Genomic DNA, 17489 nt, shown 5'->3' on the forward strand with positions numbered 1-17489 from the left:
AGAAATGTCCTTTTAAGAGACCAAAGGAGGGAATTCCCCGGTGGTCCAGGGATTAGTTAGGACTGCTGCGGCCAAAGGTTCAATCCCTGGTCGGGGAACTAAGATCCCACAAGCTGTGCGGCCCAGCTAAAAACAAAGCCCAAAGGCCATGGGAAGACAGAGACTGGAGTTATGCAGCAACAAGTCAGGGAATGCCTGCGGCCACCAGAAGCTTCCAGAGACAAGGATTCTCCCCTAGACCCTTTGGAGGGAGTACAGTCTTGCCAATATATATGTTATATATGTATATATAACTTATTCATTTTATATATATATGGATCCTCCCACTTAAAAGTGAAGATGACTTTTCTCCCTCTATTTAAAAAATTAAATCTGAATTAAATCTCATGAAAGAAAAAAATACACACATATACCTTTTAGTTTTTTATTTTGTTTCAGACAGTTGGATGAGAGGCATCTACATTCTAGCACATCTTCTTAACAGTCACTAAGCAAGTGAAAAACAGCTTACTTATAAAAAGGCAAGGGGAAAAGGTCATGATTGTCTAATAGGGAACTGGAGTCCCCAAATAAATTATCTCACAAAAATATCAAACTTGCTTTTCCACTTTTCTGTTAAAAATGAAAAAAAAAATTCACATTAAAGAAAAAAGATCTTAAGCTGTTATATAGCAAGATAATCATTTTTACATCCTAAGTCCTTCAAATAAATATTTTAAACAAATTTAAGTTTTCCAAAAAAATAGGTCAAGTATTTACCCTACATTTGTTTGGTCCACTAAAAGACCATTTATGAAGCTGACATGAAACTGGACTGCAGCTCAGACCCTAGGAAGAACAACATGCACGTCACTGAGGCTGGATATGCACCTGTGCATATTTCAAACATGGGACATGGCTAACACTGCTGTGCATACTACTTCCATAAGTAGTTTTACCCTGTAAAAACCCTCTAACCTATCGTGAATTGAACTGCAAGGAAAGAACAAAAGAAAACACCTTGCCTGTTGTAGACATTTGCTCAGTAATTTTTAAAAATGCAAAAATTATCATGCTCTGGGGACTTAAAGATTACTGAACATGAGATAAAATTCAATACTGCTTACAAATCCCTGAATATGAAGAGCATATTCAACACTCCTGTGGAGAACACACAAGAGAGTGTATATTACAGCATACATGGTGGCACATTCTACCTGGTCTATTCTTGCCTATTCATTCTAAAGTCTTGGATGGCCTTGTATCTTTAAAAGATAAAGATTTAATAAAAAAAAATGTTAACGTTACATTTTTGTGTTCTTACAGCCAACTTTAAAAAGAAGTACAGTGGAAAGGTACATAGGGCTGTCTGTATCACCTCATACTTTTAAAAGCCAATTTGATTTTTATTGTGATGTGATATTCCAATTAACACTATGCTAAAAATAAAATGGACTGCATTACTGTTTTGTCCACAATATTCATGCCTCTTATTGCTAAGATATTGGAAAATAAATCCAGTAAATAATTTGTTTCCAATGACTTAACTGAGAGATGAATCTAACCATTTTTTAAACCAATGACAACTGAACTGGGCTGAGGAAAGCTATGTGAAACCCCTGCAAACCCAAAGCCAATCATCTGAAAATCTAGAATACCAACACTTTCCACCCAGGATAGAAAAACGAGCATCCAAAGTAAAGAGAACCACAAGACTGATCGAGCAACCAATCAAACACCACTTCTCTGTTATTTGAGCTAATAGTTACTCGAAGCTTGATGTTTCCACCTTCGTTATTATTGCTGGATCCTAGAGTCACAGCTTCAATGTCAAATGTGACAGTGGACCCAGAAGTAACTGCGGGCAACTGATTAGTCATTTCTTTTCCATTTACAAAAACTGCACCTAAAATGTTAAGGTAAAGAGTCATTCTTATGTGAGCAATAACTAAGAACGGAAACAAGATTCTAGATTATTGGTAATACAGCTAATTTCCTAATTCAGATAAAGAAAACATTTTGGAATGCCAACTGGTCAAAGATAATGCAGTTAAATATGTTAATTAACCCCATCCCCAAGGCAGAAGAAGAAGTTAAAGCTTTAATAACATTTTAGATTTCTGGTCCAGGGTTCCACTCTTTTGAAATACAGACCATGAGTTTCCCATATGGATGGCATCAAAAGAAACTTGACTCCTTTATAAAATTACATCCTGTGGAACAACAAGATTGTTTCACATGGAATAAACAAGGATCTTGTGCTACCTACTGTTTGACCCACACAGTAAAATATTAATACATCTTGGTAGTGATTTTTAAAAGTGTGATTACTGCAAAGTAAGGGACCAAAGAACACTACAGATGTAAACTCTCTCCCCGTTTCCCTAATCTATGCCGAATTTATGTTGTCTAATCTATGTTGAATTCAGATCACCCAGGCACACCGAATCCAGGGGTAAACCGCCTGGTGAAAATCCCAGCTCAATCACCTCCAAGCTTTGTGAGTTTAAGCCAGCTACTTCACCTCTCCGTGGCTGTTTTTATCAACTACAAAATGGATATAATACTACTACTCACTTCAAAAAGCTGTTAAAAGGATTAAATAATGTATTATTTTTAAAGGGTACAGAATAATGCCTGGTACATAGCAGCCACATAGATATGCCATTAAGACCTAAACTTTTTCATCTTCTGCTATAAATGTGTGATATTGAAACTGATTCAAATCTTACTACAGTGAATCACAGATTTCAAAGAGAATAGCAGTAATTTCCCTCTTACCATTTGTACTAATGCAAACTGCTTGATCCCGCTGCAGGGAGTCATATCCGTTCTGTTTTTCTGCACACACTCCTATACTGTCTCTTCTGTCTGGCTGTCCCACAGTTTCAACTCTGTCAATGAGGTAGAAAGGTCATTTAATCTTTTTTACTTAACGTGATATCTAATGCTTAAAAAGAGCCATCTCATCACAATTACTCTTAAGAATAGCTAACAACGATTCAGGCAGGACTTCCTAAATTCCAGGCACTGTTCTAAAAACTTTGTGTCTATTTATCTATCTATAAATCATCTCATTCAATTCACATAACAACCCATGATGTAGGTGCTATTAGTATCATACCCAGTTTATACCTGAGGAAACTGAGGCACAAAAGAAAAAATAAGGTAAAATAAACTGATGCTGATCACCTAGCTGAGTGGTGGAACTGGGACATGAACTCAGGCATTCTGACTGCAGAGTCTACATTAACTATAACTATGAGAGCACATTTCTATTCTATATTCTGGCTCTAGACGTATAGAAAATGTGTCATATTTGCCATTATAATGAATGTGACCATTACTGCCATCACCTAAACCTTCAGTATGAGAGTCTATGCAATGATTAGATTACCATTTATCAAGAATTTAAAAACAGACATTATCATCTTTTTAAAAAGAGGATAATATAGTTATGGACATATTTTGGTTGCAGAACTTCATACATAGAAAGTTGAAGCATTTCCTTTTGTGTTTTAGTCTCAAATAATACATCATCGGGCTTCCCTGGTGGCGCAGTGGTTGAGAGTCCACCTGCCGATGCAGGGGACACGGGTTCATGCCCTGGTCCGCGAGGATCCCACATGTTGCGGAGCGGCTGGGCCCGTGAGCCATGGCCGCTGAGCCTGCAGGTCCGGAGCCTGTGCTCCGCAACGGGAGAGGCCACAACAGTGAGAGGCCCGCGTACCGCCAAAAAAAAAAAAAAAAAAAAAACATCATCACGTACTCTAGAAATGGGAAACTTAGATATAAAGGTCAATCTACATCCCTATTACCAGGGTCATCTTTCCCTGCATTCCAGAAAGCCAGACTTTGCAAGGACAGGAAAAGAAAAATTAGTAAGGAGCAGAATGTAGATTTATCAAGGGAAGATGAAATTATTTATACTCAACGTGGTCTCAAAATATTTTTCTTTGTAAAGTGGCAAACATACAGGTTCATAATAAACATGTGGGTGGGTTTCTTAAGTCATTTCACTTCTAAACCAGCAGCATAAAGAAGTATGGGGAGGAGGAGAACGATGTCAGCAAATACAGCAGAATTGTATGTCCTAGGACTCATTCTACCACAGAAACACCACTTTCAAAACGATATACAGACCAAAATACCTTTATGAGGTTTCCAGAATCCAGTTAAAAAGTCCCAAAGGAGCACAAAGCTGAAAACAGCTGCACTGAAATGGATAAGAAGAGCAATTTCACTTGCCCCCCTCTTCCAAGCTACCACAGTTTGGTGCCAGGCAAGAACAGCCCAACTCCTGACTTTTCCTTCAGAAAGGAATCACAGGAGTGGAGTGTGCCTCCAGCATTCTAGCTCTTTGGAAGGTTGCCTGAAGGACGGGTTTCTGACATGCCTCATTTGGAGCACTGACAGAACTGGCATAGCATGGATGCCTGCCTGAATGCTGCAAAGACCAAAGAAAAGTGAGGGGTGGCATCCTGCAGGCAGTGCAATTTGGCATGGGAGGGAAGGAGAAGAGGAAAATTTGCTTCTGGTGTGCTAGCTTTTCACAGGGCTGCTCAAGGGAATGGTATCTGTCTCACCTCATGGGGAGCCAGCATACTCTGGATGCCTGGTGGCCCCTGATTCCAAGGGAGAGCAAAGGCACCCTGCTGCTGTAGCACCAGAGAACGTGCAGTGCCACGAACAGGCACCAGAGGGAGCAAAAGATTATGAGCCTCTAAAAAACCATCAAGGCTCTCTAACTGAGAAACTGCACACACAAGCCCCGAGAAGTCACATCCCGCCAGCAAAGGTTTCAGAGGCCCCCCGGATCTTTAGCTGGGCTCATGTGTGAGGGTCTTCTCCTGTATGAAGCAAGGCCATAAGGATTTGGAAAGGTGGCTGTTTCTCCATATGTGCAGATCCCAACACAAAATTATGAAACATGAAGAAACAGGGAAACCTGGCTCAGACAAAAAAAAAAAAAAAAAAAAAAAGGAAAAGATCTTCAGAAAATTATCCTAATGAAATAGAGGTATATGAATTATCTGACAGACAATTCAAAATATCCATCATAAAGATGCTCTACAGGCTCAACACAAAATTATGAAACATGAAGAAACAGGGAAACCTGGCTCAGACAAAAAAAAAAGGAAAAGATCTTCAGAAAATTATCCTAATGAAATAGAGGTATATGAATTATCTGACAGACAATTCAAAATATCCATCATAAAGATGCTCTACAGGCTCAACACAAAATTATGAAACATGAAGAAACAGGGAAACCTGGCTCAGACAAAAAAAAAAGGAAAAGATCTTCAGAAAATTATCCTAATGAAATAGAGGTATATGAATTATCTGACAGACAATTCAAAATATCCATCATAAAGATGCTCTACAGGCTCAACACAAAATTATGAAACATGAAGAAACAGGGAAACCTGGCTCAGACAAAAAAAAAAGGAAAAGATCTTCAGAAAATTATCCTAATGAAATAGAGGTATATGAATTATCTGACAGACAATTCAAAATATCCATCATAAAGATGCTCTACAGGCTCAAGAAAATGAGGCATGAACAAAGTTAGAAAACATACAGAGACAGAAAAATTTTAAAATAACTAAACACATTTTGGAACTGAAAAATATAATAACTGAAAAGTTCATGAGAGGAATTCAATATCACACTTAAGCAGAAGAAAGAAACATCAAACTTGAAGACAGGTCGTTTGAAATAACCCAATCAGAAGAACAAAAGGAAAAAAGAATGAGAGTGAAGAAATTCTAAGAGACTTAGGAGAGAAGAGAGAGGAAAAGGGGCAGAATGTTTAAAGAAATATTGGCTAAAAATTCCCCTAATTTGGGGAAGGAAATGGACTTTCAGATGCAAGAAGCCTAAAAGAGGATGAACCTCTTTGGAAGAAAGGAATCACACTGAAACTCATTACAATCAAATTGTCAAAAGTCAAAGACTGAGAATTTCGAAAACAGCAAGAGAAAAGTGACTTGTCATGTACAATGGAACTCACATAAGACTAACAGTGTATTTCTAAGGAGAAATCTTACAGGCCAGAAAGGAGTGAGATGATATATTCAAAGTCCTTAAAGAAAAAAACCTACCAACCAAAAATACAATATTCAGCAAAACTGTCCTTTAAAAATGAGGAAAAAATAAACACATTCCTACATAAACAATAGCTGAGGGAGTTCACACCACTAAACCTGCCTCATAAGAAACGCTAGAAGGAGTTCTTCAAGTTAAAACAACAAGACACTAAACACAACATGAAAGTATGTGAAAATATAAAGCTCACTTGTAAAAGTAAATATATAGGCAAATAAATACTGTAATACTTTAACAGTGGTACATAAATCGCTTTTAATTTTGGTGTAGAAATTAAAAGACAAAAGTGTAAAAAATATAACTATAAAAATATGTCAATGAATACATAATATAAAAACTACGTAATTTGTGACATCAATAATAAGTGTGGAGGAGGAAGAAGTAAAAGTGTCGAGTATATGTATTCAATTGATGCTAAGTTGCTGTCAGCTTAAAATAGATTGTTATAACTACAAGATGTTTTATGTAAGCCCTAGGATAACTACAAAGAAAATACTCATAGAAGATACACTAAAGAACACAAGAAAGGAATCAAAGCACATCATTATGAAAAAATCAGTGAAACATGGGCTTCCCTGGTGGTGCAGTGGTTAAGAATCTGCCTGCCAATGCAGGAGACGGGTTCGAGCCCTGGTCTGGGAAGATCCCACATGCCACGGAGCAACTAAGCCCGTGCACCATAACTACTGAGCCTGCACTCTAGAGCCTGCGAGCCACAACTACTGAGCCCACGCACCACAACTACTGAAGCCCACGTGCCTAGAGCCCGTGCTCTGCAACAAGAGAAGCCACTGCAATGAGAAGTCTGGGCACCACAACGAAGAGTAGCCCCCACTCGCCACAACTAGAGAAAGCCTGCGCACAGCAACGAAGGCCCAATGCAGCCATAAATAAATAAATAAATAAATAAATTATTTTAAAAAAAGAAAAAAGAAAAAATCAACCAAACTACATTGGTTTTTTGAAATGAGCAACAAAATTGATAGACTTAGCTAGATTAACTAAGAAAAAGAAAGATAACGTACAAATAAAGTCAGAAATGAAAGAGGATACATTACAACCAATGCCAGAGAAATAAAAAGGATTATAAGAAGCTTATGGATAATATATATTAGGAAATTGGATAATCTAGAAGAAACGGATAAATTTCTATGAATATACAACCTACCAAGACTGAATCATAAAGAAACAGCAAATCTAAACAGACTTACAACTAGAAAGTAGATTGGATCAGTAATCAACAACATCCCAGGACCATCAGTAAACAGCCCAGGATCAAGTGGCCTCACTGGTGAATTCTACCAAATGATTAAAGAAGAATAAATAACAAACCTTCTCAAACTCTTCAAAAAAAACTAAAGAGGAGGGAATACTTCCAAACTTATTTTATGAGGCTAACATTATCCTGAAACCGAAGTCAGAGAAAGACACTACAAGAAAACAAAACTACAGGCCAACAACTCTGCTGACAATAGATGTAAAAATCCTAAACGAAGGGCCAGCACTGTTGGTGAGAATGTAAATTTGTTCAGCCACTATGTAAAACAGTATGGAGGTTCTTCACAAAATTAAACATAGAACCACCACACGATCCAGCAGTCCCACTTCTGGGTATATATACAAAAGAACTCAAGGCACTGAGAAGAACACAATATTACTTCTGTAATATTTCTGCTGAAGATGCATAACCTGAATCTAACCACCAGGAAACAGACAAACCCAAATTGAGGGATATTCTATAAAATACCAGACCTGTACTCTTAAAAAATGCCAATATCATAAAATTTAAAAGGGACAGAGAAACTGTTCCAGATTAAAAGAGACATAACAAATGAATATAACACATGATCCAAGATCTTTTTTTTCTGCAAAGGACATTAATTCGGACAACTAAATCTGGTAAGGTCTGTAGGTTAGATAATAGTATATCAATGTTAATTTTCTGATTTTGATAATCTCTTTTTACAAAACACTCACTGAAAATGATTTGGGAAGAAAAAGTAGAGGACTTCCCTGGTGGTCCAGTGGCTAAGAATCCATGCTTCCACTGCAGGGGGCATGGGTTCAATCCCTGGTTGGGGAAGATCCCGCATGCCACGTGGTGCAGTCAAAAGAAAAAAAAAAAAGGTAGCGAGAAAAATGATGAAGCAAATATTGAGGCATCTGGGTGAAAGGTATTTGGGAATTCTCTGTACTATTCTTGCAATTCTTCTGTAAGTCTGAAATCATGTTTATAAAGATATTAAAAATACACAAAATACTAATGAATATATACATAGAGAGAGAGATGTGGGAAACACAAGATACCTGAATTTTATCCCTAACATCCCTAATGTTGTTTCCTAAAAAATAAAAACCTGCTAATATTATTAATTATAGATGGAGGACAGCAGTTACTTGTTTTAGTATTGTGTAATGAAAAATTTGGCTTGATCCTGGGAGGTAACCTTTAAACCACTGCAATTTCCCAAGTGATAGGAGTGTCTTTGTTATTCATGGTGGGTCCCTCAGACCACATTTGATAGTTTATGCTAATGAGGTGCTCAAGGCGGGCCCCTAGATAGTTCATGCTAACAAGATGACTCAGGATGGGAACAGACCACCCCAGAAAGACCAATCATGTGATTACAGGGTTGAGGCTTTGAGCTACATGATGTCAGCCCGTTCTCCTAGGAGGGCAGGGGAGGTGGATATTGAGTTAAGTGGGGAATGATTTCATCAACCATGCCTCCACAATAAAATCCCAATAAAAACTCTGGACACCAAAGCTTGAGTGAGCTTTCCTGGTTCATAATACTCTGAGTACTGTCATGCCAAAAGGCCTTGCATCCCTGAGATGTATGCTTTGTCTTTGGAATCCTCCCAGATCTCACACTATGAGTTCCTCCCTTTGGCAGGTTCTGATTTATATATCCTTCTGCTATAATAAAACTGTAATCATAAGTGAAGTGCTTATGGGAACATACGTATATGTATAACTGATTCACTTTGTTATAAAGCAGAAACTAACACACCATTGTAAAGCAATTATACTCCAATAAAGATGTAAAAAAATAATAATAATAAAAATAAGTGAAGTGCTTTCTTTTTTTTTTTTTTGCGGTACGCCGGCCTCTCACTGTTGCGGCCTCTCCCGTTGCAGAGCACAGGCTCCAGACGTGCAGGCTCAGCAGCCATGGCTCACGGGCCCAGCCACTCCGTGGCATGTGGGATCTTCCCGGACTGGGGCACGAACCTGTGTCCCCTGCATCGGCAGGCGGACTCTCAACCACTGTGTCACCAGGGAAGCCCCTTTCTTTTTAATATTTATTTATTTAGCTGAGCCAGGTCTTAGTTGCAGCAGGCGGGCTCTTTTAGTTGCAGCATGCGGGCTCTTAGTTCCCTGACCAGGGATCAAACCTGAGCCTCCTGCATTGGAGAGCAGAGTCTTAACCACCCGACCACCAGGGAAGTCCAGTGAAGTGCTTTCTTTTTCTTTTTTTTTTTTTTTTGCGGTATGCGGGCCTCTCACTGTTGTGGCCTCTCCCGTTGCGGAGCACAGGCTCCGGATGCGCAGGCCCAGCGGCCATGGCTCACGGGCCCAGCCGCTCCGCGGCATATGGGATCCTCCCAGACCGGGGCACGAACCCGTATCCCCTGCATCGGCAGGCGGACTCTCAACCACTGCGCCACCAGGGAGGCCCAAGTGCTTTCTTAAGTTCTGTGAGTCATCCTAGCAAATTATAAAACCTGAGCATTGACCCTGGGGACCCCTGAACTTGCAGCTGGTATCTGAAGTGAGGGCAATCTTTTGGAGGACTGTGCTCTCAACCTTGAGTTTGGCTAGCTCATTGCAAGTGCACGTTTTTTTCTGTGATTAAACTTTTTAAATAAATAATGCAAGCAAAATTTCTTGAAATTAACTAAAATCCTGGGAAGAAGGGAAAAAAACTCCTTATTTGAATAAATCACAAAATTGTTCCTAAAATCATCTTACTTGAAGACAGCATTTGATAAATAAGACAAGCCTGGCATTAAAAGCTTATAAAAGTTTCTCTGAATATAAAATGAACCACGAAAGTAAAGAGCTAATTTGCCTTAACACAGAAGTATTTTCACAGCTCATTAAGAAATAGAATGGAAGTTTAAAATCTTTTAATTTTTCCCCCCTTTGGCCACACTGCACAGCTTGTGGGATCTTAATTCCCTGACCAGGGATTGAACCTGGGGACCCGGCAGTGAAAGCTTCAAGTCCTAACCACTGGACTTCCCACCAGGTAAGTCCCTAAAATCTTTGAATTTTTAAATTGCAAGACAAGTAGTCAGGACATTATTTCCTAAAAAACTACCCAAGTGGTTCTCTCACATAAACAAGTCCTATAAGAAACTCTGCCATAAATCATCCAAATATAAAAAGTATATAAAAAAAGAAAAATGGTATACAAAATAATTCATAGTAGGGTACAGTGACCTCGGAGATACAATTAATTAAAAAAATCAATTTATGCACAAGTTGGTAGGAACGCATCCATTGCATAGTCATGTAGAAAGTTCTAGGTGATAATTTTTCTCAAAGGTAAAGTATTCTGATGAAAGAACATGGTTCAGAACAAAAAGGAAAAATTTCGATGGCAGAAAGAAAGCTAATCTATTCCTACTACTCTGGCACTTTGGCTAACTGACTGGATTTAAGTGGCAAATTCTCATATAATCTCAAACTTCCTTCTTCTCACAATGAACACCTGGAGCAAAGATCCAAAAATTCAGTTGCTTGGCTAATATATCATAATATATTATGAAAAATATCCAACTTTATGATAAATATAAGAAAGAAAATGAAAATGTTATTATGTCCTACAGCTACAAATTAGGTAAAAACAGTAATACTTAATACTGACAAGGATGCAATGACATCAGTCAGGACCCTCACACACTGCTGGGAAGACTGCAAGTGCTTCCAGGAACACAGCTAGTTGGCCTGTGTCACTAACAGGAAACTAGCCCAAGGAATAAAGAATAAGCCATATGTCAAAAAAGAGAGTCATAGCACAGCTTGACTTGTCAGGAAAAAGAAAGAGAAGGAAGGGATGCCTTATCAAGTCATAGTAAACAAGGATTTTTGATATAGAAATATACTCCTTACTATACAAATCCTAAAATAGCTTTTATCCTCTCTTAAAATGAAACTGATAGTCTTATATCTATTATAAAATTGAAAATCTTCCAACAAAAAAAATTATAGGATAGCGAATTCATTGGTGAACTCTACCAAACATTTAAGAAATAATACCAATTCTCACAAACAGTTCTGAGAAATATAAGAGGAAGAAATACTTCCCACCTCACTTTATGAGGCTAGCAATTACCCTGATACCAAAGACATCATAAGAAAAAACAGACAGATATCTCTCTTCTGAAAAGACATAAAAATCCTCAAAAAAAATATAAAAGTTAAATTTAGCAACATATATAAAGAATAATACATGGTCAAGTGGGGTTTCTCATGGGAATGCAAAGCTGATCCAATGTTGAAAAATCTATCATTGTAGCCATATCAACAGAAGAAAAACCATATGATTATCTCGATATATAAAAATAAGTTGACAAAATTAAACATCCATTTATAGATAAAACTCTCAGCAAACTAAGAATAGAAGGGAACTTCCTTAACCTGATAGAGGGTGTCTACAAAAACACCCAACAGCTAACATCATACTTAATGTGAAAGACTGAATATATTCCGGCTAAGATCTGGAATAAGACAAGGAGGTCTGCTTTCAACACTGCTATTCAAAATTATACTTCCTAGCCAGTGTAATAAGAAAAAAATTGCAAAACACTGATGGAAGCCATTTTTTAAAAAACTAAATGAAGATGGCAATTCCCTGCAAGTCCAATGGTTAGGACTCAGTGCTTTCACTGCTGTGGGCCTGGGTTTGATCCCTGGTTGTGGAACCAAGATCCCACATGCCACTCAGTGTGGCCAGAAAAAAAAAACAAAACTAAATGAAGGGTGACTTTCAGATTTACAGCTCTACAGCCTGTCCCCCATTGCTATAGGAAGGTACTGCCTTATAATATGGCTATTCTGTGAAGCCACATCTCCTTTGACACTCAAAACCTAATCTGGTTCAAAAGAGCTTCTATTGCCAGACCTCAGTTCTCTTCAAAGGCTGCTTATAAACTACTCTCCACTGTCACCAAGGGACACAGTCCCTTGCTTCCTAAGATGATGCACTGTGACTCCCCTGGACATTTTTCCCACCTTTTCTCTCTGCTTCCTCAAGAACACTCAAGCACTGTTCAGTCCTGGCCCTGTTTATAGCCTTAGGGTAGAGTCTTCTCCTTCTGGGACTGAATATTTGGAGATTTCTGAGACTGGCCAGCAAACTCATGATTTCCAGCCTAGATGTGTCTTAGGGGGCCTTTACAGCTGATTTGGAATTTGAGTTTTCTGTATTTCTTAGTTCTGTTGAAAAAGTACTTATGGGTCCCTACTCCCCACCTCTTTATTTCTCCAAAAAGTTTCCAGTAGTGCAAAAATTCAGAACTATGGTGCAACTATGCATCTACTGGTCCCCAAAGATCCCATCTCTCTTTTGAACCCACTCTAATCAAGCTTCCCTCCACCACAGCTCCCCTGAAACTGTTCATGTCAGGGTCACCAATCCATGTCCACGCTGCAAAACCAAAGGTCAATTCTCAGTCCTTTTCTTACCTGTTGGGTCAGCAACATTTGACATAATTGATCGCTACTTCCTCTTGGAAACACTTCCTTTGCTTGGCTTCAAGGACACCACATTTTCTCACTTTTCCCATCTACCTCACTTGCTACTCCTCCTCAGAATCCTTTGCTGGTTCTTTCCTCCCCAAAAGCTAAATGTTAAGAGTTCTCCAGTGTCCTCTCCCTATACTCATTCCCTGGCTAATCTCATGCAGTCTCACAGCTCTAAACACACATCTGTACGTTAAAAACTCTCAAATTAATATCTCCAGTCTGGTCTTTTCCACTGAACTCCCGATTTGTATATCTGTCTACCCCACATTTTGACTTATATGTCTAATAAGGAACTCAAATTAATCTGTGAAAGAACTGATATTCACCCATAAATAGGCTCCTCATAAGGCCTTACCTACCTCAGTAAATGACAATTCTACCCTAAGTTACTTAGTCCAAAGATCCTGAGGTTACACTTGACTCCTTTTTCATACATCACAACCAACCTGTCAATAAATCCCGTCAATTCTTCCTTCAAAATAAATCCAGATTCTGACCACTTATCATTACCTCAACTGCTCCATCCTGGTCCAAGCCACCATTAGCCGTCACCAAGATTAATACTGGAATTCTGAATACAGCTTTCCCTTCATTTCTGGTAATATTTTTGCTTCTCCTCTCCAGCCTCCTAAATGGTCTCCTTCCAGCCTGTACCGCTGTACAGACTATTTTCCACCCAGCAGCCAAAATGTCTTGTAAAACATATGTCAGATCACATCATTCATTTGCTCAATGTCCTCCAATGGCCTTCCAACTCACTCTAAGTCCAAGCAGAGTCCTACAGGGCTAGACTGCTAGGATTTGAATCTCAGCATTACTATTAAGAATCTGGGGCTTCCCTGGTGGCGCAGTGGTTGAGAGTCCGCCTGCCAATGCAGGGGACACGGGTTCGTGCCCTGGTCTGGGAAGATCCCACATGCGGCGGAGCAACTGGGCCCGTAAGCCATGGCCGCTGGGCCTGCGCGTCCGGAGCCTGTGCTCCGCAACAGGAGGGGCCACAGCAGTGAGAGGCCCACGTACCGCAAAAAAAAAAAAAAAAAAAGAATCTGTACAACCTCAGGCAGGTGGTTTAATCTTTTTACATCTCAGTTTCCTCATCTATAAAATGTGTCTACCTCCTGAGCATATAATGAGGATTTATAGACATTAACTCAATACTTAAGAAGTAACACACAGTAAGGTTCGACAAATGTGAGCTGGTTTTGTAGCCTAGCTCAACTCGTGAATTCATGAAAAGTCAAATGCAGAGCATGACTCCCAAGACTATGAAATGTGAACCTGACTTGGTTTTACTTGGTGAAGACTTTTGTTGGAAAAAGGAAAAAAGAAAAAGACCTCTGTATGTGGTATCAAATGTCCTCCTTATAAATGGGCACAAGTGAGCTCCGATGGGGCAAGTCTTTGAGAAATTGAAAAAGAAATAAATATATACACAGACTGTCCACAAGAATGTTGTACTTTTCTGGGGTTCTGACTATACTCCCATCTCTATAAAACCTATTCACACTCATTACTTCCTGTTCTTTATATTTTTTTCTCCTCCACATCTTTGGTTCTTGCTTTGTTTCTCTACCTGAACTTTCCTTTTCAGCCCTGAGATAAAGCCTTCACCAACCCCTCATCTAGAAGTAACTCTTCCTTCTTCTATATTCCACAGCAGTCAGGATCTTTCTTATACTTTATAAACTGCCTATTCTATGGTTAGATAAGATTCTAGTTTTCTCTTTTTCTTAAACTTTGCATTCCCAACGATACCAAGTACTGTAAGTACCATCTGAATGGAATAGGGCTGTATGAAACAATCAGCATCATTCACACAGACCACAGGCGAGCAGAACTGTCCTTACATTTTAGAAAAGCAGTTTAAGACAGAACGATATGGACAGGAAAAAAAAGTCTAAGGAATATTCCTTAGGTTATCTAGGAGGAATAGCTATTATATGTGAACATCCCAAAGCAGATATGTCTCCCTGACTTCATGCAATCCTCCCTCTACAAACTAAAAGCTAGGGTTTAATATGATATCACTTATATGTGGAATCTAAAATACGGTACAAATGAGCCTATCTACAAAACAGAAACAGACTCATAAACAGAGAGAAAAATATGGTTTAAAAAATAGTAAAATTGGGAAATCTTAGAAGCAAGGGAAAGCAGGAATGTTCAAGACAGGAAATCAGGGAGAGGCCTGGAAGGGGGAGGTTGCTAGCAGACCCGGGCACCACATGAGACTGGGCTCTAGAGACTATTAAAAGCCGGCCAATAACAGGTTCCTTTGGTGTCAGCAGTTCTAAGCATTCCAGAAACTTCAGCAGGGATCGACTGGGCTGAGCAACAGGGCAGGGCCTGCAGGAGTATAATCTCCCTTCTGACTATGAGGCCCTCAAAAAGCTGAATAAAGTTTACCTTGATTCAAGCAGGCCTATCTGCCCCCAACCCCATGCATGAAGGTGCCCCATACAAACACACCATTCACATCCTCTGCCTTAACTGCCAATGCCTGAAATTCCTTTAAACAAGGAGAGAAAACATTTTCAATCCACATTCAAAGGAAAAATGACAAAAATGCAACGGTCTGGCTAAGATAATACTGATCTTAAATAAGTTTCAGTTAATCACCCTACCAAGGGGGACCCCTTTGGAGGAGGAGGGAGGAACTAATGGTTTATTGAGGCCGACTAAGTGTCAGGCCACAGTCCACAGACAGTACGTGGGTTTAAATCAATGTGTGTAATTTCCAATGTCATAATCTATAAACATTTATTGAATGACTTAAGAAACAAACCTAAGTAGGTCATCTATCGGCCCTTCCCCTGTGTTCACAGAGGGAGAAGCTAAAAGTAAAAAGAGCATCAGATCACCATCACCCAAGGATAAAAATCATAGAAGAGAGAAAAGGAAAAGAGCTGAGGATACAGTAGCAGAGAAACTATACATTTCCACACTAACTCAAATCATGTTTACTCTCCCATGAAAAAAGACAAATGAGAAGCAATACAGACCAGTGGTTAAAATTACTGGAGCCAGACTGGGTTTAAATCCTAGCTTTGCCACTTACTAGTTACGTGACACTGGGTAAATGACTTCACTTCTCTGTGCCTCAGTATCTTCATCCCTAAAATGGGTAACTACACCTATTTCATTGGGTTATTGTGAGAATCAAATGAGTTAATATAAGTAAAGTGCTTAGAACAGTACCTGGCACATAGTAAATGCAACTTAAATATTAACTGCAATTAGTAATACTATGATTATTATTCTTATTATGATCTGAGGTATCTGGCCTGCATCTGTTAACTCAGGAAGTCCTATCATTATACAGAAGTACCCTGTTCTCAGCAGACTCACTAATGGGAGTATTTCTATAAACAAGGGACATCAGCAGAGAAGAGGTATGTTAGTACAGAAAACTCCTGATTACCTGGGGAATAATTAAATAGATGTTAGGTACCAGACTCCTCATTCCTCTGTTAGTTTTTTCTGGTTATTAAGTTATTCTTTTTTCATAACGTAAGGGGTGAGAGGAGTTGTCAAAAATGAGACAAGGTTTCTGATGGTGACGACCTCCCCACGAGAACATGCCTCTCGCAAAGGATCTCCTTCATCCCTCTCCAGAAGAGGAGAAGAGGAAACACAAGAAGAAGCGCCTAGGGCTTCCCTGGTGGCGCAGTGGTTGAGAGTCCGCCTGCCGATGCAGGGGACACGGGTTCGTGCCCTGGTCCGGGAAGATCCTACATGCCGCGGAGTGGCTGGGCCCGTGAGCCATGGCCGCTGAGCCTGTGCGTCCGGAGCCTGTGCTCCGCAACGGGAGAGGCCACAGCAGTGAGAGGCCCGCATACCACAAAAAAAAAAAAAAAAAAAAAAAGAGACAAAGCATAAACTAGTGCATTCTGATCATGCTGCCAGTTCAAATGACTTGGCTGGTGGAGAACATGGCAACACTAGCTTAGATAAAACTTTCAGATACACTCCATGCCTTATACAACAAGGGACTGGGACCAAGAGGAACTTGGAACAAGCATTCACAATAAAATCCTATGATCTCACAACTTAAAACTTAGAGGAGAGTTTGCTACACTGAGGTGTGTATGGTGAACATCAGACAAGCTTCACTTTTCTAAATCAAAGTTTGGGCTTTGGTTTTTAGGAAACGCTATTTAGAAATAGGACCACAGAGAATACATCTCAGACAACATGAAAACAAGAAAATTTTTCTAATACAGGAAGAAATGGATGAAGAAATAGAAAATTAATTGGCGGCAGGAGAGGCATGCTTTCAATTTTATTTTATAGAGACTATATATATAGTATGTCTACTCTGATAGGTTGTCTCTCACAGATACTTGCTCTTACTGATTCACACAGAAAAAAAAAAAACTGGGGACCTCTGAACGCTTAAGATTGACTTTTGAGAGGTATTCTATTTACCAAGAAGAAAGAAGATGTAAACACAGTGAACACACACTATGTATCAGGCGGAAGCAAGGCATTTTATACCCATTATCTCAGTTCATGCTCATAATAACCCTGTGAATACATACGAGAAAAGTGAAGCAAAGAGAAATAAGGAAATTGCTCCAAAGTAACACTACCTAGAAATGACGGAATAAACTCAGGACTGTTTTGATCCGAAGCTCATGGATGC

The 17489-nt window shown here is 39.2% G+C and overlaps 1 protein-coding gene across 1 annotated transcript in view; it reads right to left on the reverse strand.

Moving 5' to 3' along the window:
- Positions 1-373: 373 nt before the first annotated feature.
- CRLF3 (cytokine receptor like factor 3) overlaps positions 374-17489 on the reverse strand; it is a gene marked incomplete at its 5' end in the record, with an annotated part of 45043 nt that continues 27927 nt past the window's right edge. The window contains 2 exons of the mRNA XM_082603915.1: positions 374-1885; positions 2761-2873. Coding sequence (XP_082460041.1) covers positions 1629-1885; positions 2761-2873 — 370 coding nt within the window. The 3' untranslated portion in view covers positions 374-1628. The remainder of the gene's footprint in view (positions 1886-2760; positions 2874-17489) is intronic.

The sequence above is a fragment of the Mesoplodon mirus genome, assembly GCF_964341445.2.
Source record: "Mesoplodon mirus genome assembly, chromosome: 18".
In the NCBI taxonomy this organism is placed as follows: domain Eukaryota; kingdom Metazoa; phylum Chordata; class Mammalia; order Artiodactyla; family Ziphiidae; genus Mesoplodon; species Mesoplodon mirus.